This window comes from Lepidochelys kempii, chromosome 7, assembly GCF_965140265.1.
Source record: "Lepidochelys kempii isolate rLepKem1 chromosome 7, rLepKem1.hap2, whole genome shotgun sequence".
Classification (NCBI taxonomy): Eukaryota; Metazoa; Chordata; order Testudines; family Cheloniidae; genus Lepidochelys; species Lepidochelys kempii.
Genome location: NC_133262.1, coordinates 91,434,004 through 91,456,597, shown reverse-complemented (window position 1 = coordinate 91,456,597; position 22,594 = coordinate 91,434,004). Strand labels below are relative to the sequence as shown.

At 39.0% G+C, this 22,594-nt stretch overlaps 1 protein-coding gene across 1 annotated transcript; it reads right to left on the bottom strand.

The window, feature by feature from the left end:
- Nucleotides 1-358: 358 nt before the first annotated feature.
- LOC140915346 (lipase member M-like) lies at nucleotides 359-14,825 on the bottom strand. The gene is made up of 9 exons (XM_073354931.1): nucleotides 14,685-14,825; nucleotides 10,662-10,779; nucleotides 9,640-9,838; nucleotides 8,518-8,627; nucleotides 7,284-7,420; nucleotides 6,399-6,545; nucleotides 5,254-5,325; nucleotides 808-879; nucleotides 359-592 (listed from the first exon to the last, which is right to left on the bottom strand). The coding sequence occupies exons 1-9, from the start codon at nucleotides 14,790-14,792 to the stop codon at nucleotides 359-361; spliced, it is 1,197 nt and encodes a 398-aa protein (XP_073211032.1). The 5' UTR covers nucleotides 14,793-14,825.
- Nucleotides 14,826-22,594: the final 7,769 nt, after the last annotated feature.

Here is a 22,594-nt window from a genome sequence, read left to right as displayed (position 1 = left end):
ATAAATCTCCCCACTGTATTTTCCACTGCATGCATCCAATGAAGTGAGCTGTAGCTCACGAAAGCTTATGCTCAAATAAATTTGTTAGTCTCTAAGGTGCCACGAGTCCTCCTTTTCTTTTTGAGAAATGTAGCTTTGTTTCCTGAAATGATGCTGTAGTTACCGAAAATCAGCAGCAGGATAGAAAATATGACAACAACAAAAGTAGTGAAAATACAGCCAATCATAGTAAGTAATGGAGTCAGTAGAAAGGTTAACTTTTTTATAAAAAGGAAAATAGGTTCTTCTCTTACACAGAGAAAACTAGCTTCATCAGAGGAAGCCATCATTAACCTAAAGCATGTCTACTGTATGTGGTTTATGGATGCTTCTCCATTAGGTCAATGATTTCACTGTACATGCGCAGCGGTGCATCCAGCCCCCAGAAGAAATCCAGATGTGCCCATTCAGGAATGTTTTTGTAATGAACAAGATTAATAATTTGAGGAAGTAAAATATTAACATCCTTTAAGTCTGCAAGCAAGTCTTGTCCACCAGTCCATATTGCAGTTGGCACTGTCATATCTTTTATCTTGTATAAAGGAGGGGTGGCCTGGAAAATAGTGAATAGTGTAGAAATAAAAGTCTGTGAAGTCACAGCAAATTTTATACACATCCATTCAGTAAATAATGAGAGAAGCTGCTCCGCAATCAAAACCAGGAAGAAAAATACCCCTTACTCCCCCCACTCCTGGGCTCTCTTCCCAATTGTTTTATTTTTCCAAAGATGATGGCACTGTTAAGCAAAAAAAAAAATCATAATCCTACCTGACCAAATTTCGCCATATTCTTGGTTTGACTGCGCCAGTTATAAGCTTGGAATTCCCCTGAATTAAGTATCTAATATGAAAAGCACGAAAGATAAAAAGTTACAATTCTAATATACAAATCAATTGATCAGGGGATAAAAAGTAAGTCATGAAATCTTTCACCTCAAAGACTTTGGCTGGATTCCACCTTACACTATGTTGACAGCAATTACACTTAATCCCATTTCAAGGCTATGTGGAGGCCTACACTAAATTAGTTAGAGGTTTCAGAGACAAGTGGATAGGTGTTGCTGTCAGTTTCCAAGAAATTACCAACAGTTGGTAACCTTGTTAGCACAATGGGGTCCTGGTCCATGAGTAGGGCTCCTAGGCACTTTGGTAATACAAATAATAAATAGCAATATAAAATAATAAATAGCAACAACAACTAACTGGGCTTGGGACACCAAATTACAGCACCTGTCATATTTGCCAACTGGTGGACAGACACTAGTATAGAATGAAATCATTTTTTCCCCCTTGAGCCTCTATAAAAGATTAAAATATATGATCGAGTTAAAAAGGAATTATTTGGGGAAATTCTATGGCCCGTGTTATACAGGAGGTCAGACTAGATGACCACAATGGATCCTCTGGCTTTGGAAGCTATGAATCTGTATCTATTTCTTTAAAGAGATACAGGTCACACATAAAAAGTACACACATAAAAAGTAGGACTGTCAAGCAATTTAAAAAATCGCTATTAATCACGCTGTTAATAATAGAATACCATTTATTTAAATATTTTTGGATGTTTTCTACATTTTCAAATATATTATTTCAATTACAACACAGAACACCAAGTGTACAGTGCTCACTTGGTATTTGTTTTTCATTTTTATGAAATATTTTCATGAATATTTTCATTTCATTATCAAATATTTGCACTGTAAAAAACTAAAGAAATAGTATTTTTCAATTCACTTAATACAAGTACAGTAGTGCAATCTCATTATCATGAAAGTTGAAATTACAAATGTATAATTATGTACAAAATATAACCGCATTCAAAAATAAAACAATGTAAAACTTTAGAGCCTACAACTCCATTCAGTCCTACTTCTTGTTCAGCCAATTGTTCAGACAAGCAAGTTTGTTTACATTTGCAGAATATAATGCTGCCCGCTTCTTATTTACAATGTCATCTGAAAGCGAGAACAGGCGTTCTTATGGCACTGTTGTAGCCAGCATTGCAAGATATTTACATGGCAGATGCGCTAAAGATTCATATGTCCCTTCATTCTTCAACCACTCTTCCAGAGGACAAGGGTCCATGCTGACGACAGGTTCTGCTCGATAACAATCCAAACCAGTGTGGACCAACGCATATTCATTTTCATCATCTGAGTCAGAAGCCACCAGCAAAAGGTTGATTTCCTTTTTGGTGGTTTGGGTCTGTAGTTTCTGCATCAGAGTGTTGCTCTTTTAAGACTTCTGAAAGCATGCTCCGCACTTCGTCCCTCTCAGATTTTGGAAGGCACTTCCGATTCTTAAACTGGTTCAAGTGCTGTACCTATCTTTCAAAATCTCACATTGGTACCTTTTTTGTGTGTTTTTTCAAATCTCCAGTGAAAGTGTTCTTAAAACGAACAACATGTGCTGGGTCATCAGCCAAGACTGTTATAACACGAAATATATGGCACAATGTGGGTAAAACAGCTGGAGACATACAATTCTCCCCCAAGCAGTTGAGTCACAAATTTAATTAACGAATTTTTTTTTAGCGAGTGCCATCAGCATGGAAGCATGTCCTCTGGAATGGTGGCTGAAGAATGAAGGGGCATATGAATGTTTAGCATATCTGGCATGTAAATACCTTGCAATGCTGTCTACAAAAGTGCATGCGAACACCTGTTCTCACTTTCAGGTGACATTGTAAATAAGAAGCGGGCAGCATTGTGTCCCGTAAATGTAAACAAACTTGTTTGTTTTAGCAATTCGCTGAACAAGAAGTAGGACTGTGTGGACTTGTGAGCTCTAAAGTTTTAAAATGTTTTGTTTTTTTAGTGCAGTTATTTAACAACAACAAAAAAAACCCTACATTTGTAAGTTGCACTTTCACAATGCAGAGATTGCACTATGGTGGTTGTATGAGATGAATTGAAAAATACTCTCTTTTATCATTTTTACAGTGCAAACATTTGTAATAAAAATAATAACGTAAAGTGAGCACTGTACACTTTGTATTCTGTGTTGCAATTGAAATCAATATATTTGAAAGTGTAGAAAAACATCAAAAATATTTACTAAATTTCAATTGGGATTCTATTATTAACAATGCAATTGAAACTGCAATTAATCACAATTAATTTTCTTGAGTTAATCACATGAGTTAACTGTGATTAATCAACAGCCCTAATAAAAAGTATAATCAGGACAAATTTCCCAAATGTTCACACATCCAAAATATCTATTTTGCCTCCCTTTTGTAACACTTTGCAGTCTGCTTTGGATTTAACTATCTTGAGTAATTTTATATCTGCAAACTTTGCCACCTCACTCTGTTTACCCCTTTTTCCAAATCACTTATGAATATACTGAACAGCACTCGTCCCAGTATAGATCCTTGGGGGACCTTGCTATTTACTTCTCTCCATTGTGAAAAGTGACAATTTATTCTTACAGTTTGTTTCTGTCTTTTAACCGGTTATGGATTCATGAAAGGACCTTTCCTCTTATCCCATGACTGCCTACTTTGCTTAAGACCTTTGGTGTGGGACTTTGTCAAAGGCTTTCTGAAAGTCCACGTACACTATATGCACTGGATCACCTTTGTCCACTTGCTTGTTGCAACACAAAGAATTCTAATAGATTGGTGAGGCATGATTTCCCTTTACAAAAGCCTTGTTGACTCTTCCCCAACAAATTGTGTTCATCTGTGTGTCTGATAGTTCTGTTATATATTATAGTTTCAACCAATTTGCCTGGTACCGAATTTAGGTTCACTGGCCTGTAATTGCCAGGATTGCCTCTGGAGTCTTTTTAAAAAATTGGCATTATATTAGCTATCCTGATTTAAGCAGTAGGTCACATACCACAGTTAGTAGTTGTGCAATTTCATATTTGAATTCCTTCCAAACTCTTGGGTGAATACCATCTGGTTCTGGTGATTTATTACTATTTAATTGATCAGTTTAATTTTATCATCTCAATCTGTTACAGTTCCTCAGATTTGTCACCTAAAAAAATGGCTGGTGTGGGAAGCTCCCTGATATCCTCTGCAGTGAAGACTGATTGAAAGATTTTATTTAGCTTCTCTGCAATGGCCTTGTCTTTCTTGAGTGCTCCTTTAGCACCTTAATCGTTCAGTGGCCCCACTGATTGTTTGGCAGGCTTCTTGCTCCTGATGGACTTTTAAAAATGTTGCTGTTAGTTTTTGTGTCTTTTGCCGAGTTGTTCTTTAAATTCTTTTTTGGACTGCTTAATTATACTTGCACACTTGACTTGCCAGAGGTTATGTTCATTTCTATTTTCCTCAGTAGGATTTGATGTCCAATTTTTAAAAGATGTCTTTTTGTCTCTAGCTGCCTCTTTTACTCTGCTTAGCCATGGTGGCACTTTTTCGTCCTCTCATTGTTTGTTTGTTTTTTAAATAAGGAGGATACATTTAGTTTGAGCCTTTATTGGGGTGTTTTTAAAAAGTTTCCATGCAGCTTGCAGGGATTTCACTCTTGTGACGGTTCCTTTTAATATCTGTTTAATTAGCCTCCTCATTTTTGTGTGGTTCCTCTTTCTGAAGTGCTGCTGTGGTGCGTTTCTTTGGTATTTTCCCTCCTGTTCAAGTGTTTGTGGTTGCAATGGCTGCATATGCATATTTGCAAGTGCACGGTACTTGGAAGTGTTTCCTTCTCTGTCCCCCATCCTGCAGTATTGGCAGAGTACTTATCTTAGTATAAGAATGTCTTATCTTATACTGACCACAACACCAAAAATTCATCAACCTGGTCATACAAGATTTCCTTTTCCTAGGATATGCTATCACACAAGGCAAAATAGTAAACCTACTGACTAGAAAAATTATCATCTGTAGTTCTAATACTGCCTCTGAATTGATAGGTTGTATAGAAAAAAGGATGTAATAAGAGCTGTTATAAGGAGTAATTAATTAAAATAAGAACCTGAGCCTTTTCGTTTGCTGTACCGTATATATATTAGTAAGCCTACGTGGCGCATTACCCTTCCCTCGGATTTCCAAATGTGCTTGTCTTTCCGGGAGGAATTTCAATACCTGTTGTTTAAATGTCAATAAAAAGTACTGTTTTTGTTGAGATTTCAGTTGTAAACCACAAATTAGGCGAGTTTCCAACCCATTAGCTGTAACTTCATTTGAGAATATTAAATATACCCAATTTGTATAACATTCAGTGCTTAGTACCTACTTTGCGGCCTAAAAGCTGAACAGTACCTGGCTCCAGTGGATTATATTTTGCACAGATGTTCCTGCTGGGGCTCGGGCTACATATACATTAACACGACTCTGAAAGAAAACATTCAGTGAGGGACCAGTTCCACCCCTTTCTCACAGAGTAGTATCTTTTCACCAGAGTACTTCTGGTGATAGCAGTGGGACTACTCATGGAGTAAGGTACTCCATAAGAGTAAGGGTGGCAGGATCAGGCTTTACCAAGTACTTCAAATGTGGCAACGCACTGGATACCGAAAAACATTATGCAGAATTTTTAACGGAGTTATAGTCTCAAAGGATATGAAGTCAACCATTTTGATAAGGCAGGAGATTTATCCAAGAGACTACAGAGTATTTATTTAGTTCACACTTGTAGGGATTAATAGCTAGGATTTGGGATATGAGGGGGAGCCCTTGATGGTCCAGGAATGTGTTAACTACTATAAACATATACAGCCACATCCCGAGTCACGTCTTTAAGAAGCTGTTACACATTCCATAATTCAGCAAAACTCTAATTCAAAAATCAAAGGGGATTTTGCTTGAAAAAAGTGCAAGTAAAAACTTGAGGGGCAGATTGTTTTGCCTAGAATTGCACAAAAAAGGGATCCTCCAAGTGTCAATCTCCCTGTTCATGCATGTCTTTCATTCTTGGACCCTTGGAGAGACCTCTGCAGTGTTGAGGAGTTAGATGAGGGGGCTGGGTTTGCTACCAAGCATTGTTCCTCTCTCCCTTCCAACCTTAGAGGGAATCTGCTGAAAATGGGGTGCAGCCTGAGGCTTAATAACCTCTTCTGGGTGACCCAGTGCACTGTGAAACCCCAGTTATAAACTACAGTTCCATAGGCAGCAGCCAGCTTATTTCCCTAAACACTTGTGAGTCTTGGGACATCTGTGGATTCTGGGGACTGAACTGCCTGAATTTCTGACAGGTAGAGCAAAGCTCTCCCCCAGCACAGGAACATAGCCCTCTGAGGGTTTTCCTATCTGTCAAACCATTCCTGTGGACTTTTCCATGGAAGGATGTGATTTGGCCCTGACTAAGGACTTCAAGATTCAGGCCACAGAGTTTCAAGTTAAAAATGAATACAAACACAGGGGCTAGAAATCTCCCCACACAACTCAGCCAGCTGGGTTGTACATACCATATTTATGTTATTCACATTGTAGCCTCCCAGAACGAAGAAGACATTTCCACAAAGCTTAGCAAAAATGCTGCGGCCACAAAAGGAAACAACTAGCTTTCTCAGCCATTCACTTTGGTGAAATAATTCCCTTCTGCCAAGCAAGACCTGTAAAAACACAAAGGTATTGCTCACTTACTGAATTGTTCTATGCATTTTTCTTTTTTCAACCCCCCCCCCATCCGTTATACTCTATTTCCCCCTTTTTATTTCCTCCCCTTCCTTATTGATTACACACCTATTTTTCCTCCCTGCTGGCTACATATTGCTTGGGGCGGGGGGAAGAGGGGACATGTGGGAAGTAAGTTGTTTGTTTATCCTTCAAACAGGTATAGCACAGGCATTGCCCAATCAATGTGCTTCAGATTTTTTTGCCTGTTTAATGATAGACTCACTTTCAAGTTAACTCCAGTTCTGCTTTTGCTCCTGAACCTGCAAATACTTATGCACACGAGCAGTTTTGCACAAATAAGTAGCTCCACTGACATCAGTGGGATTACTCACACTTGCGTAACACTTATGCATGTGATTTAGTGTCTGTAGGACTGGAGCCACAGCAATTCTTCTGGAGTTACAGAAAATATAGGTAAGTATGTTTTTTTTAAGTCATGAACTTAACTTTGTGGAATGAAATATTCTCCTTTTGTATTTCTGGACATAAGTAAGTGAAAGACGTAAGGAAGTCAATTAATTCACCCAGTGTTGTAGGGCAGAGCTGAACATCTTTAACCACAGACATGAACAGACCCATAAATTTCTAGTTAAATATATGTTTTCAGTTCGTCCATTCTAAAAGTCAAATAAATATTTAGATGATCAAATATTTTGAGTAGAAGTACCACATACCCTGAGAAACTTTTCAGGAAGATACAGGAGTTTTACTGCAGGGCTTCTGGCATATTTAACTGTAGTTACAGGGGCTAAGGCAAAATACAGTTTGATTCTTTTAGCCAGCTGGGGCATTGTTGAAAATGTAATGAAAGCTGAGAAAATTCAAGAGAAAAGTTAACTAGAGCAACTTTCATAAACTAAAATATCAGTATTTATCCTACTCCAATCAATATTTGAATAGCTATAGGATTGCCTGTAAGTCAAACTGCAGGATGATTATTGAAGTAAGTGTTCATCCTAGAGTTCATTTGAAACTCCACTATCCTCCCTGTCCTACAGGCTTGAAAACTATTATCTTACATACTCGTCCTACACTGATACCCTATCTCCACTACTTCTCCAAAAATTCATCCCAAGTATATATACACTATTTAGCTCTGAAGATACATGCATTACTCTCCCAAACAACTACCTCATCATATTGCCTTTGTTTTTATCCTCCACTAAACCCAACCCCTCTGTGTGCAGCCATCTCGATATTTTGCTTGCCTTATCTTAAGCCCTGATCCCCCAGTTAGATTCCAAACCCCTTAACCCATGAATTGGGCCATTTTAAACTCCAGTGTAAGTCAAAATCATTGGAGTTACAGCAGGAATGCATTTGGCCCATTCTGTTTTGTTATCTTTCATATAAATAAAAATTGGATTCATTAAAGTTGCCTACATTTTACAACTGTCAGTTTAGGAGGTGTTTTTACATCTGAATTTTAGGTCACTCATAAAAGGAGTCAGAGACCCAAACACAGTCTTCACTACTGTATAGCAGTGCAGACATGATTCCATAACTAGAGCCCTACCAAATTCAAGGTCCATTTTGGTCAATTTCATGGTCATAGGATTTTTTAAATCACCAATTTCATGATTTCAGCCATTTAAACCTGAAATTTCATGGTGTTGTAATTGTAGGGATCCTGACTCCAAAAGAAGCAGAAGTAAGGGTGGCAATACCATGACCCCCCTGAAATAACTTTGTGATGCCCTGCAACTCCATTTTGGGTCAGGACCCCGAATTTAAGAAATGCTGGTCTCCCCCATGAAATTTTTATAGTAGAGAGTAAAAGCACACAAATGACCAGATTTCATGGGGGGAGATCAGATTTCATGGTCCGTGATGCGTTTTTCATAGCCATGAATTTGGTAGGGCCCTATCCATAACACATCAGTCTGCATTCCTTGTAACATTACGTACCTATAGTGGCACCCTGTGAATAGCCAACATAATACAACTGCTCTTGTCCAGTTTTCTGCATAATAAAGTTTAGCACTGCTGGAAGGTCAAACTTCGCCATCTCATCAAAACTGCAGAGAGAAAGGATGCAAAACATGCATGCATAAATTAAATCCCAGGTGAATTAGCACTGGATAAGGGAAATCTAGGTTTGTCAGATGAGAAAAAACAAACTGTTTTGTGAGTAATTCTGCTTTTGAGAGTCCTAGGTCTTTGTGGCGCTTAGTGTAAAAGAGACAGTTCACTAATTTCCGAGGTGCTTTCTGCTCATACCTGAGGGATTGACCCAGACCCCATTGAAGTAAATGGACAGACTCCTTTTAATTTGAATGATCTTAGGATCAAACCAATGCCTAATCTTATGTAGAAGGAAGAATTAATTACACAGCAATGGAACCATTTCCATTGTGACACAGGATCATATAATGTACACTACAGTCTAGTCTTCAAACAATCATTAAAATAAAAGTGCATTGGAAGCCCTAGTGATTGAAGTTTGAGGGAAGGATAGCTCAGTGGTTTGAGCATTGGCCTGCTAAACCCAGGGTTGTGAGTTCAATCCCTGAGGAGGCCATTTAGGGATCTGGGGCAAAAATAAGGGACCGTATTTGGTCCTGCTGTGAAGGCAGGGGACTAGGCTCAATGACCTTTCAAGGTCCCTTCCAGTTCTATGAGATAGGTATATCTCCGTATTAACTTTAAAGTTTTCTGTTTGTCTTCAGGGAAGATACAGTGTGGACACAGGCAGTACAGTCTTCCATGAGCCCGTTGTTGAACCTCGGCAGTGTCTGATAGGCCAACGAGGACTCCAATTAGTGCTAGTTATGGTAATATTTTTACAGTGTGGACAGATCACAGCCAGCTCATGATCCAGCACCAGCTTCTAAGCCAGCAGATGTCAACAATTTTTACTCATTGTCAACCTGCACTGAGTTTAAACCAATGACCTAGATTCACTGACACCACAGTGATGGGTGCTTTATAAAAATCTAGATAGATGAGCAGACAGATAAAAATGAAAGATTTCAATATCCCATGTCCCTCCAAATACTATTTCCAACAGTGCTCAATAATTCAGTCTACCTGAAAGACCAGAACTCATCTTGCTCAATAGAAAGATTCAGGTGTCTTCTAGACCAGGTGTTCCCTCTGCTGTTTCCCATCCAAACGTCATAGCCAGCATCTGCTAGTATGAAGCCCAGGCTGTTATTGGCCAGGTTTGTGACCCAGTTGCTAGCATCTCCTAGTAATCCATGTTGGAGAAACACAGCAGGCTTTACAGCTGAAAGAAAAAAAAACACACTTTACTGAGCTGCTTGATTAATATGGTAATACAATGATAATCCTATCCAGTACTCAAAACTGTGATTCCCAGTCCTGCGCTGGATTAAAGTCAGACTCCTATGGATTTTTTTTAAAGTGTGTATCCCTTTTTCAATTTGTTCTGCGATATAATGAATGCCTGGACTTTTAAAAAGTAGATTTGCTGTTTATCTTAGGAATACCAGAATGTAAAGTCTAGTCTCCCTGGTTTTACTGAAGACGTTCTGGCGGAACTGAGAAATGAGCTTCTAAATACCTTAATTTAAGTAGTAAAGGCATGAAATATTTAATAAAGGCCTTCTTTATTCAAAATGTTAATTCATCACTGAGGTTAAACAGCTGTGAACAAAAGCAACCACAACACAAACCATGAGATCCAAGGAAGAAACTGGGCTCTCCTGACAGTGGGTGTTTGGGGTAGATTACATTTTTTTTTTAAACTTCTACTGATCAAATGCCAAATCGCTTATGATCAGAGCACAAGCTTCAGTTCATTCAAGGCCAGATTTTCAAAAACAGACCATTAGCACATGGGTGCTGGAACCAGGAGTGCAATGGCTTTCAGCACCCCCTCTATACAAATTGTTTCAATACCACTGATTTAGCATCAAATTCTGCTCACCTTACTCACAAAAACATTTCCATCAACTTCAGTGTGACTACCCACTTAAGGCAAGCAGGACTTGAGTCCAAACTTATACAGACTGGCAAAGCAATTTAGACACCTGCTTTTCAAAATGTGTCCTCTTAAGTCTTCCTTGCTTTACAGAAATAAATCATACCCGTATTCCCCTGATTTTCTATTCCATAAGGGATTCTGTTAACGCTAAGGATATAGCCATCTTCTGTCACCACTTCATACTCCTCACTGGGGTACCCTCTATAGGTAATGAGCTCGCTCTGCAAAAGAAAACACAAATGCTTTTGCTTCAGATGGCTTACGGGTGTCCATTTTCTACACAGTATGTACATGGAAGGATCTCTGTGATGAGAAAACATTGTGGACTAGACCAGCTGAGGATCTGGTCCCTTAGTTATTAAGTGTCCAAAAGAAAAAGAAGAAAAGACATATTTTAATGACACATCCCTCAAACTACCCCTCTTTTCTTTCATACTCCACAATACATTCTGGAATGTTTTAGCAGGAGTGTTGTAAGAAAGACATGAAAAGTAATTCTCCCACTCTACTCAGCACTGATAAGGTCTCAGTTGGAGTACTGTGTCCAGTACGTAAAAGGTTATTATAAAAAGGAGAATGATACATTGTTGATACATGAATGATACATCCGCAGTGTACGGGACAAGAAGCAATGGGCTAAAATTGCAGCCAGGGAGATTTAGGTTAGACATTAGGAAAAACTTCCTAACTAAAAGAGTAGTTAAACACTGGAACAAATTACTGTACCTAGGGAGGTTGTGGAATCTCCATCCATCATTGGAGGTTTTTAAGAACAGGTTAAATAAACACCTGTGAGGAATGACCTAGATAATACTAAGTCCCACTCCAACTGCAACAATAACATTGATCACATTCTCAAAAGATTCCCTGAAAGTTAATCTTTCAGTAGATCAGAGAACTTTTGCAGGAAATTGAAAAGAAATGTTATTTTTGTGATTAAAACCCCTTAAAGTTGGCTCCTTTTTGATAGGTGTGCCAGTTACATAACCCTTTTCTTTGTCTCCAATGAAATCAACTAACACTACAAAATTTGAATATAGGTAGATATTGACATTCACTCATGCAAGGAGCCCTTTTCAAGGGCAGGAATAGTAAAATGATTACAAATTTAAGATGTAAAATGCTGACATTTTTAAGAGTGTAAAATGTGGTGCGGTGGAGAAAACTTAGGTCTATGGACTCTGTGTTGAGGCTTGGTGAGATGATGATTCATTGGTCTCTATGCAGCTAGGGAGTGCCAGAGAAGACATGTGGAATAAGTTGGAAATGTAAGCAGGGGGTAGGAGGGAATAGGGAAAAAGGAATGATCTCAGGTAGTGTTAAAGTCAGTTTTTGAACTTTTCTGATACTGAATTTCCAGCTTTTTAGAATAGAAATATTATGAAACCACCTTAACTTTCAATTCAAAATTGCCTGTGAACTAAGCAAACCTCACAACTGCCCCATAATATACTGTTATGTCCATTTTACAGTAGGCTACATGATGGCTCAGAAAGGTTAAGTGACTAAATATACCCCGGTATTCAAAAATTTTTGTAATAATCTTTGTTCAAAGTATACCTTGTAAGGTATCATTTGAAAACTCAATTTGCTGGTCATTGTTGTCCTGATAAAATGTGTGTGGCAACAATGTATGCGAAGTTATAAGATTTTCCTATATGACTTTATTAACACATAGAACCATAGAACTAGAGGGGACCTGGAGAGGTTGTCTAGTCCAGCCTCCTGCACTTGTGGCAGGACTAATTATTTAGATGATTCCTGACAGGTCTCCAATGATGGAGATTCCACAACCTCCCTAGGCAATTTATTCCAGTGCTTAACCACCCTCACAGTTAGGAACTTTTTTCTAATGTCCAAGCTAAATCTCCCTTGCTGCAATTTAAGCCATTGCTTCTTGGGCTATCCTCAGAGGTTAAGAAAAACAATTTTTCTCTCTCCTCCTTTTTATGTACAGTACTTGAAAACCATGATGTCCCCTTTCAATCTTCTTTTTTCCAGACTAAACAAAGCCATTTTTTTCAATCTTATAGGTTATGTTTTCTAGACCTTTAATAATTTTTGTTGCTCTTCTCTGGACTCTCTCCAGTTTGTCCACATCCTTCGTGAAATGTGGTGCCCGGAACTCGACACAATACTCCAGTTGAGGCCTAATCAGAGCAGAGTAGCGTGGAAGAATTACTTCTCATGTCTTGCTTACAATACTCCTGCTAATCCATCCCAGAATTATATTCACTTTTTTTGCAACAGCGTTACACTGTTGAATCATATTTAGCTTGTGATCCATATGATCCCCAGATCCCTTTCTGTGGTACTCTTTCCTAGTCCCAGTCATTTCCCATTTTGTATGTGTGCAACTGATTGTTCCTTCCTAAATGGAGTACTTTGCATTTGTCCTTATTGAATTTCATCCTATTTACTTCAGCCTGTTTCTCCGGGTTGTCCAGATCATTTTGAATTTTAATCCTATCCTCCAAAGCACTTGTAACCCCTCCCAGCTTGGTAGCATCCACAAACTGTATAAGTGTACTCTCTATGCCATTATCTAAATCATTGATGAAGATATTGAACAGAACTGGACCCAGAACTGATCCTTGTGGGACCCCACTCATTATGCCCTTCCAGCATTTTCCAAAACCCACTGCCCTGCCCAAACTCAGGTTGGCAAACAGGTCTGTCATAAACAAAGGAATGTGGGCTCTGCTTAATTTGCATGTAAGCAATAAACAGAGTCATCAAACAGGAAGGGAAACAAAGGAAGCTGAAACAAGTGAGAAAAAGGCAGCAGGGTAATCCTTCCACATAGAATTTTTGTCTCTTAGTGCTCATCTGAAAATGTTGAATCTGAACCACAGAAGGGGTCTGTATCTACAGGGTTTGATCAGAAAGACTGCTGAAAATATATGGTGAGAAACTGCTTGAATCTGATATAGTTTGTTAAGTTAGGTATTAGAAAATGCCTTATCTTTATTTTTCCTGTAATCATGTCTGACTCTTATGCCTCATTTCTTGTACTCACTTAAAAATCTCTCTTGGTAGTTAATAAACTTGTTTTATCTAATCCAGTGTCTCTAAGTTGAAGTGCCTAGGAAACTACATTTGGGATGGCAAGTTGTGCACATATTATTTATTTTAAAGAAATAATGGACCTAATGTAACTTGTGTTGTCCAGAAGAGGGCTGGGCTGTATGGGACATACATTTCTGGGGGGAAATCTAAGACTGGGGGTGTGTTGGGGTCACCCTGCAGTATAACCAAGGCTGGTGAGAGCCAGCGTGTAATCCAAGTGTGGCTGGCAGACTGCAGTCACACACAGACACTCAGCATGTGGCTTGCCTGCTGGAAGGCTGTTTGTGAGCTGCCCAGGTGGGAGTTACTTCAGTAAGGCATTGTAAGGCACCCAAGGTTGCATGGCAAGGGTGACACAGCTGTTCCTGAGCCAGGATTGGACCCAGGTATGTCACAGTGACTTGCCCAGGGTCACACAGGAAGTGAGCAGAGCTGGCTCATTGCTCTGAAACCACCACTGTCCCAGAGCTTTAAGGTTCCACATTTGCTGCTGGAAGACAGGGTTGTTTTACAGAGATTCAGCATTCTTTAGTGGCATTTACCCTGCAGGACAGTAGGATCAAAAATTTTTAAAAGAAACTAGTGATTTAAAGGGGCTTGATTTTCAGGGAGTGAGTGCTCAGCACTTTTTGAAAATCAGCCCCTTTACTATGTCTGATGCTGGGCGCCCCCCAAAATGGAGACATCCAAATATCACAAATCACTTCCAAAAATCTTGGCTGAGGAAGTATGTAGTTCCAGAACCCTCAGTGCTTGCCCTTTTCAGCTGGAAGGCTGGTGCTGCTGCAGCAATCAAATATTCAAAGGGGAAATTTTACTATGCTACTTTAGTAAAGAAAAATAGAACTTGTTGTAGTTTCTACCCCTCATAAGCTGGACTCCTATATATGTAGATAGGAAGGAACATTTGGCAAAACAGAATGACAGTAAGTGTTTGAGAAGAGGGGAAATGTTAGCGAAGTGCATCTCACCTGCACCTGTTAATGCAGACCATTCTAAACAATTTTGTGCTATCAGCATTCCATTCATTTTAAATTAATTCCAATGAATAACTTACAATGTTCATATATGCTTCAGGATACACATGATCTCTCTTCATTCTTATGAGTTTCTCTGAAGATACAGTTCCTTGGAACAAATATGCCACTGTAATGAATAGCCACATCTTGGTTCTGTGTAAAACAGCACATTCATCTGTTAACAAGAGTGCTCTCTCTGCACATACAATACAATGCAGACACTGCACTATATCCGATGAGAAGTGAATTGCTGAGAGATGAAGCTTGGTGTGGTGAAGTTGTGCCTGGTACCACAGTAAGCCATCTGGCACAGCCTCTGATTGCTTATGCATTGCAAGCAGCAAAAACTGGAAGCAAAAAGAAAAGGTAGCTTGGCAGCAGCCTGCATTCTCTGTTAAGTTCATCCAATACTGGATGAAAAGATCAGTAAACCAGGAGGAGAACAGTACCTGGAGAAAGGGCCCTGTAGACATTCTCATGGAGCACACACTATTGGAGTGATACAGTTTTGCATGTTCATTTTAGGTTACTTACATCAAATTAGCAGCTGTTTCTGCTTGGGTGTGCTAAGAGAAGGGGTGATGGGATCCATTTCTTTGTAATGCACCCACGCAAGAGTCAGGCACATTACCAACTCAGGACTCCCTTGCATGCTAGGCTGTAGTGCCCAGGGGCAAATTATTCATACCTGTCCATAGCTCTCCAATGAAAATGAGGCAGATAAAAAACCTAGTTCAGAGAGCTATTAAAATTGGATTAATTAGCCCTAGTAACCCTTCATAACAAAGGTGCTAGACATCTGTTGGCAGGGAATTAATCTCAGGATCAACACAGGGAATGTCATTGTCACCTGTATAAACAATACCTGATGGCCTCATTCTTGGCATATCTGAATTAACTGAGTCACTGGACCCAGCTCCATATACTATTTTTGTGTTTTTATCTTTTGTGTAAGATAAAACTGCCTGGGAATGAGTGTTAGGTAAAGAAGAGGCAAGCCAGATGGTTCAGGGAAATGCTGGGTGTCCACAAACCTCCCCATCTGAAAAAAATTAGAAGAGAAAAGTTTGAAGTTTTGGTTCAACATTTCTTTGGTTCTGAAATGTTAGTTTATACTTAAATAAAGGTTAAAAAACTGTTGAAGAATTACACATAAGGAGTCAGCAAAATCTCTGAATGGGTGATGAGTGTGCTATGCACTAGGGATGACTATCAACAGAAGCAAGAGTTGCACCGCTGCTGAGTAGTCAGCACTTTTGAAAATCTGGTGACTTACGTAGCAACCAACTAAAGACTTCAGATCCTAAATGTAGACACCCAGTTTTTAAAAACTTGGCCAGAATTTGTAATTTATACAAACTACCTAAATGTCAAAGTCCTTCTACTTAACGGGATAAGGGGGTGGGCCTTGAGAAATTCAGTTGAGTGCAGCAAGATCCAACCACACCGTGGGAATAAGAATGTAAGTGGATGAGGACAGGACAAAAGGTGAGAGGGTATTTATTAAATGCGTCTTTGGTCTGTGAATACCTCTGAATCATTTTGTAGATTTCAGAGAACCAGTAATGTACATCTAAGATGAGCAGATTTCACTGGCAAACACACTACAGTTGCTGCTCCTCAGGCCAATAAGCATCTGTGGTAGTCTTTTCAGAAAAGCTGACATAAATAAAGGGTTTATTTTTCCTCTTAGAACAGAAAAGTTACCCACACATATATACACAAAGATATACACACTGTATACACAAGGTCCCTTTTTTAAAAATATTAGCGGTTTAGAAAAGTTCACTTCTTTTATAATGAAAAGGATAAATGCATTTTAAAGTACTTTCAGATCAACTGATCCTTCCTACTCATTCTCTCACCTCTCTCCCCCCTACCAAAAAGATTTACAGACCAGAAAAGAATGAGTTGTACAGTCACTCTTTATCAGAAACCACCTTTCAGCAAGCAGCAATTCTTTTGTCCGTGTAATTTTAAACAACAACAACAAGCCTTGGAAAGGTTACTCCTCAACAGCACATGCTAAACCATTATTTGGCTTTGTCTCTTGCAACCCCAAGAAAGCCACCACACAATTCTGGATCAGAGTGAAGTGAAAGTATTACCAACCTTGTGCTCAAGTTCACTTGTTCCACTCAGAGATTCCGATGCAGGAGAGATGACAACTCTGATGGCCCCAATGTTTAACAGCAGCAGTAGGTAAAAGAGATAAACAATGTGATATGGATCGCACAACAGTTTTCCAATGATAGTAGTGAGCACTGAATTCTCTCCTCTTCCTTTTACTTGGTAAGTTAGCAGCACTTCAACTTATTCATATTAAAGGGAGTGCACTGCTCTAGTGCTACTTATAAGAGCTGACTGCTTTGACTCTCACAGAATGCTGTAGTTTTAAAGGGAATACCAAGCCCCTTGAAGTGGAACAGCCTCGTCAGGAATTTCAAATACAAACACGTTCACAGAGGTATCACGCCAATAAAACCTGGAAGAATTCCCTTTTTTACCGCTAGCCTGCCAAGCCAGTTATATGCTTGTTCTATGGAGGGGATGGAAGGTAGCCTCATTCTTTGATGCCATGATAAATACAAATTTTACAGCACAAAAATGTTTTCATTCTCTTTTATGCACATGCTGCCATTCCATATTGCTAAAGTGATGCAGAAGCAGCTACGGGGGGTTCCATATTCTGATTACACAGGCATACTCTCAGTGTGAATTCCATACACACACAATAATGAATATACAAACCCCTTCGGTGTGCAATTATAATGATCAAGGTATTGTGTAATATAACAATCAGTGTGGAAGCAAGCCCTAAAAAGCACTACTTGCTTAAATGGCTCGTGGTGTACTGTCCATCACATTCTCAGTGTCCTCAACTGTTGGGCCCAGCCTCTGGTAGGAGTGGACCCAAGTATACATTTATTACATAGTGGCGTAACAGTGGGCCTACCATTCAGGTAACGTGACCTGCTCTTTATGTCCCAGATTAGAAATTCACAAGGATGTTGGCTGAAAGACTTTGGAAGTGAATTGCCAGGTGCCTTTTTAACTGTAAAAGGCTAAAGAAGACCATCACAGCTGTTAGAAAATTGTGCTTGGTATTCAAGCTTAACCTGAGATAAATACTAAACAGCTTCAAATTTCAAAAGTATTTTCCCCAGCATACTTGGGACTGAGCTGGTTCCAAAACTGTTTATTTGCTTCCCAGAGCAAGTATAGATTGGAAGCTTTTTGGGAGAACCATCCCTTTGGCCTGGGTTTGTATAGCACCTAGCACGGTGGGACCCTGATCCATGATGGGGGCTCCGAGGAACACCCAGATTACAACTTATAAATAGTAATAAGAAATGTGGTCAAAGCTCATTTCTTTATAGTCTGAGTGTAGCAACAGCTACTGTTCTTTATACTATGTCCACTTCAATTTGGTATTTTTAAATCTTGAAATGAATCATTCCTTATTAGAGAGTTTGTTTTCTGGCATTTAAATTTCTTATCAGACACTGTTCTCCTGAACAAGACTAAGAATGAGTCAACTGACTCAAAGCTTTTTCTGTGTGTTTGGCTGAACCTCTTTCAAGGTTTTGAATAATTCTATTTATTTTTATTATTAGTTCATGCAACTCCCCTCAGCAGTTTTGGTTCTGGTTAGGACCAGATGTATTTGAATTACTATAAGAAAGATTGTTCTTCTAGTATTTCCAGCCCAGGCAGAAATGAGAAGGAAAGTTTTAGGAGCGAGTCTGATTCCATGAGATCTGCTGTCACAGAGTCCTGAACTCAGGACCTGGCCGGAAAGTAAAAGAGGAAATAATTATCAAATATCTCATGTTAGAATGTACTTATAAATGTTATGTCTGTCCCTGGATTTTGTCTATCCCTCCTTTCAGCATGAGCTCCAAGTCCCCTTATCTTTGAAGAACAACATGAATTTCAAGAATGGACTGTTCAAATATGTGCTTACCTTTGAATGCCTCACATTGTTCAGATTCATTAAGCAGTGGTGTTAACTGGTTCTGAAGAAAGTCTGATTCATTCTTCTGGGAAAAGTTGTATCTTATGGAAAAATATGGAATTTATAACAAAGGACATGATTGGTAGAATCAAACAAATGCGCCAACTCCATAATTGTCAATGTATTGGCATATTGACTATTGCAGGGCAGGACTATTGAGCTCAATGGGACTACAGATGTAATGAGTGCTTGGTTTAGTAGTAAATGTTCAGAGGATCAGATGCTTAGGGCTTAGTTCTCCCAAGACTTATAAACGTGCTTAATTTTATGCACATGGGTAGTCTCGGTTTATAGAAATTATTTATTACTGTATATTACCCTTCCAAGCAAGGAACATTTGTGGAGCACAGAAGCCACTTAACCATAGGTTCAATTTTTCTGCACCCCAGATGAATAGCTGAACAAATTCTGAATTGAAACAACAAGAAACTAAAGTTCCAGATACAAACCCCCCTTAACTTGGTAGGTTCAAAATGGAGATCGGAGTGGATCAGGCTCATAACGCAAAACCACAAAAGAAAAAAAAAAGTGATGGAGAGAGCAAATAAAATAAGTGGCAACTAATGTAAAACCAGTTAGACGATGTCCTGCAGCATCTTGGTTGAATATGCAGGGCTCTGTATATGCTCACAATGCCTCTCTGAATGTTGATGATTCTTTTATATTATTAAAACAATCAATTTCAATTAAATGAAACCATCAACAAGGCATTCTGATTTTCTTTTATTAATTGCAGCTCCCATTAATATCTTTAATACATGTTCATCTCTATTACGTTGTCACACCTTCCAAGTGGTCAGGAAAGATTGGATTTACAGGAGTGGGTTATTTGCTTGGGGAGACAGGGATGAGTTAATCTTGCACACTGTATTCCTACTTGCGTTTATTAAGTAGAAGGCATACATTCAAACAGAAATATTACCAGAGGTTTCAAAACCAAAGTGTCTGTTGCATCTTGTATATCCAATACCATTATTAGAACTCCAGTAAATAGCTCTCTGTACTATAGTTCTAAGTCAAACTGTTCCTTTCATTTTAGTTTTTTACAGAACAATCCTTCCAGTGTTGCATTACTTTGTCTCTTGTCTCTCCTCATACAAATCAAATCCTTTGGGCCTAATTTTCAGGAGACTTCCTCCACTTACTTACATGCTGTTTTGCTTGTATACACACGTACAGGTGTGCTTTGTTGTGCAATATCACCTGTGCAGGCAGGTGGTGGGATCTATCACTTGCACACTCCAGTGAGTATTTTTATATGAAAAACCTATTTGTCCAAATGGATTTCACATGGAAAAATTCCATTATCTGACACTTGGTAAATGTGGGAATCTAGATTCTCCATCAGCCTCTTGAAAATTCATTCTGCAGCAGCTTCATTGTGGAGATTTAAAAAAGTATTTACAGATGAAAGCGAATAATACAATTAGTGCACGTCTCTTATTTATTTTGATATGAAATTCAACTATTATTGCTCCACATTGAGTTCTCATTATGCAACTTATTTGCACATTGACAACACAACTGCCACCAGGCTGTAATTTTCTGCTTCCTCAATACACAGCTCAACAAACCAGGATGGATTTTCTGGTATCATTAATAGTGTGACTGGCAAGGCATACACAATTCACAATCTTACTGGAAACAAAGGCATTTTCAGAAACAAATACCTTCAAAAACCACTTTTGTTTTCAAAAGGATTTTGTAGCTAGGACCAAGATATAGTCCCCAAACGAATGGCTCAAAGAAGTTTTATATTTCCCTTAAGATCATATTTTAAAACCCTCATTTCTCAGAGATATTGGGGACTATGTTACTGACAAAGCCATAGCATGGCATCCGCTCTTAAGTGGAATTCCCCATAAAATCATCAGGGAGTTCTGCTTTTAAAAAAGTGCCCAGAGCTAAAGGTGTCATCCTAAAGGCAAATCGACCATGAAAGTCCTATTTCAACTCATCCATGGATGAAAGGAAAGCAGGATAGCAGCAGACAAATTCAGATCAGTTTTTCCTCTATCATTAGGTCTTATCCTCCTGGGAAAACGGACATATTTTAAAAGTTTTGCCTCTACATTTGTAGTCATGAAATCGGCTTTATTTTTCAGGAATTTGTTTTCTGAGATTAACACAATCACCACATCGTTACTCCAAAAAGTACAGTGAATTTCTAGGTATTTCCCTGTATTCAAATAATTGGCCCCCAACTTTTATGTTCAGCTAAGCTGCACTCAGAGCACCATGAGACTGAAGGAAGAGTCAAAGATCACATTTAACAACAAATCCTGGGGCTGGTTTAGTCCTTTGCACAATTTAAAGCAACCTCAGAGCTGTTAGTAGCTCCAAGGGGATGTCCCAACAACCAGCAGCTACTGGAACGCAATGGTGCCCCAGGCACACATCCCTTTTGCCTTGATTAGTATTCTGGGGAGCCAGGGTCAGGGACTCCTCCATGCAGGGGCATTCTGCAGCTGGCTAGTTACTAGAGTGATAATGTAAAACTGGCCTAACACAAAGGGACTGTATAGTACCTGAGAAAAGGGCCTTTTATCTCTGTCAGAAATAGGTCTTGCACATGGTCTTGTTAATGCACAGTCATGCATACAATATAGCCCCCTAGCCCTGCCCTTCTGTTACCAAGTTGTTGCCTCTTGCAGTCTCAGAGTTTTTGTAAGGCCAAAATTTCTTCCACACATGGATGGTCATATTTTGACTTTTAACACTTGCTTTCCCTGCTGTTCTTCTGAATTCATAGATGTTTCAGTGGTGCTAGTTTCCCTTTAGCCATTATTGTCTACTGTTAGGTAAGAAACCAAAGAAGTGAAAAAACACCAAATAAAATCCTTAGAACCAGATGGCATATGGAGCAACAAGAATAAACCTGTTCTTTCTGTGGCTTCTGATGTCTCTCTTTATATTGTACGAGGAGAAAAGAAAAAGGAGGTAAGAATAATAATGGCAAAAGTTATCAGGCTTTTTCCCATAAAATGTATTTTCTTAAAAAGATATTTAAGCCATACCTAAAGTTTAATCTCTTTGCTCTAAACATTAAATTCTCTAAAATTTAACACACAGGATGATTGTATCTGAGATTCAAAAGCTATGCTTTTTCTGGTGCATATAATATCCATAAAATATAAATAAGCACAAAGATAAACAGAAAAAGGGCTCAACCATTTTGGTTTCTCTCTGCTTTGAAAACGGCATTTGTTTTATCCAGGGATCAAGGCACCATTGTATTCAACAAAAAGAGGCAGACCCTCCCCCAGAAATCTCATAGTTGAAGATGACAGGACACAACATATGGATAAACAGACAAATTCAGGGAAGCCAAAAGGAAAAGTGACCGTAGGAATATTTACATAAAGTAGTAGTACCAGTTGGCATTGTACATATCTACATGTCTCTACAAATATAAATCCCTCAGTACCTGCAAGGGAAGTGTCTGATTTTTGCTTTGTGCAATTATCCCTAGTAAATCAAAACTGTCACCAAATTTCAGGGGACAATGCAACTGCGGCACTTCAGATAATTGAATGACAGCATTCCCCACCTCCAATCTCAAATCAGATGGCCACATTATTAATAAAAACTAAAAGCAATAATAATTCTATATTATTTCTTAATGAGAGGGCAGATATTTGGTAGGGGGAGTGTAGAATCTCAAATACTATTTTTCAGTATGCGATAATGAAAGGTGATCGCAGAGGAGGAAGAAGTCTTTACTCGCCAGAACCCTAACCCTGGCCTGGAGAGGTTTATCTACCGCAGCCCTAGCCTGGGGAGCCCTACCCTCCACACTTCTAACCCTAGCCCAAGGAGCCCAACCCCTCCTAGCTAATGGCAGCCTGAGAAATCCTACCCTCCACAACCCAGCCCTAGCCCCAACTTTAACTCTACTCCAGAGAGCCCTGTTCACCCCAACCCAAAACC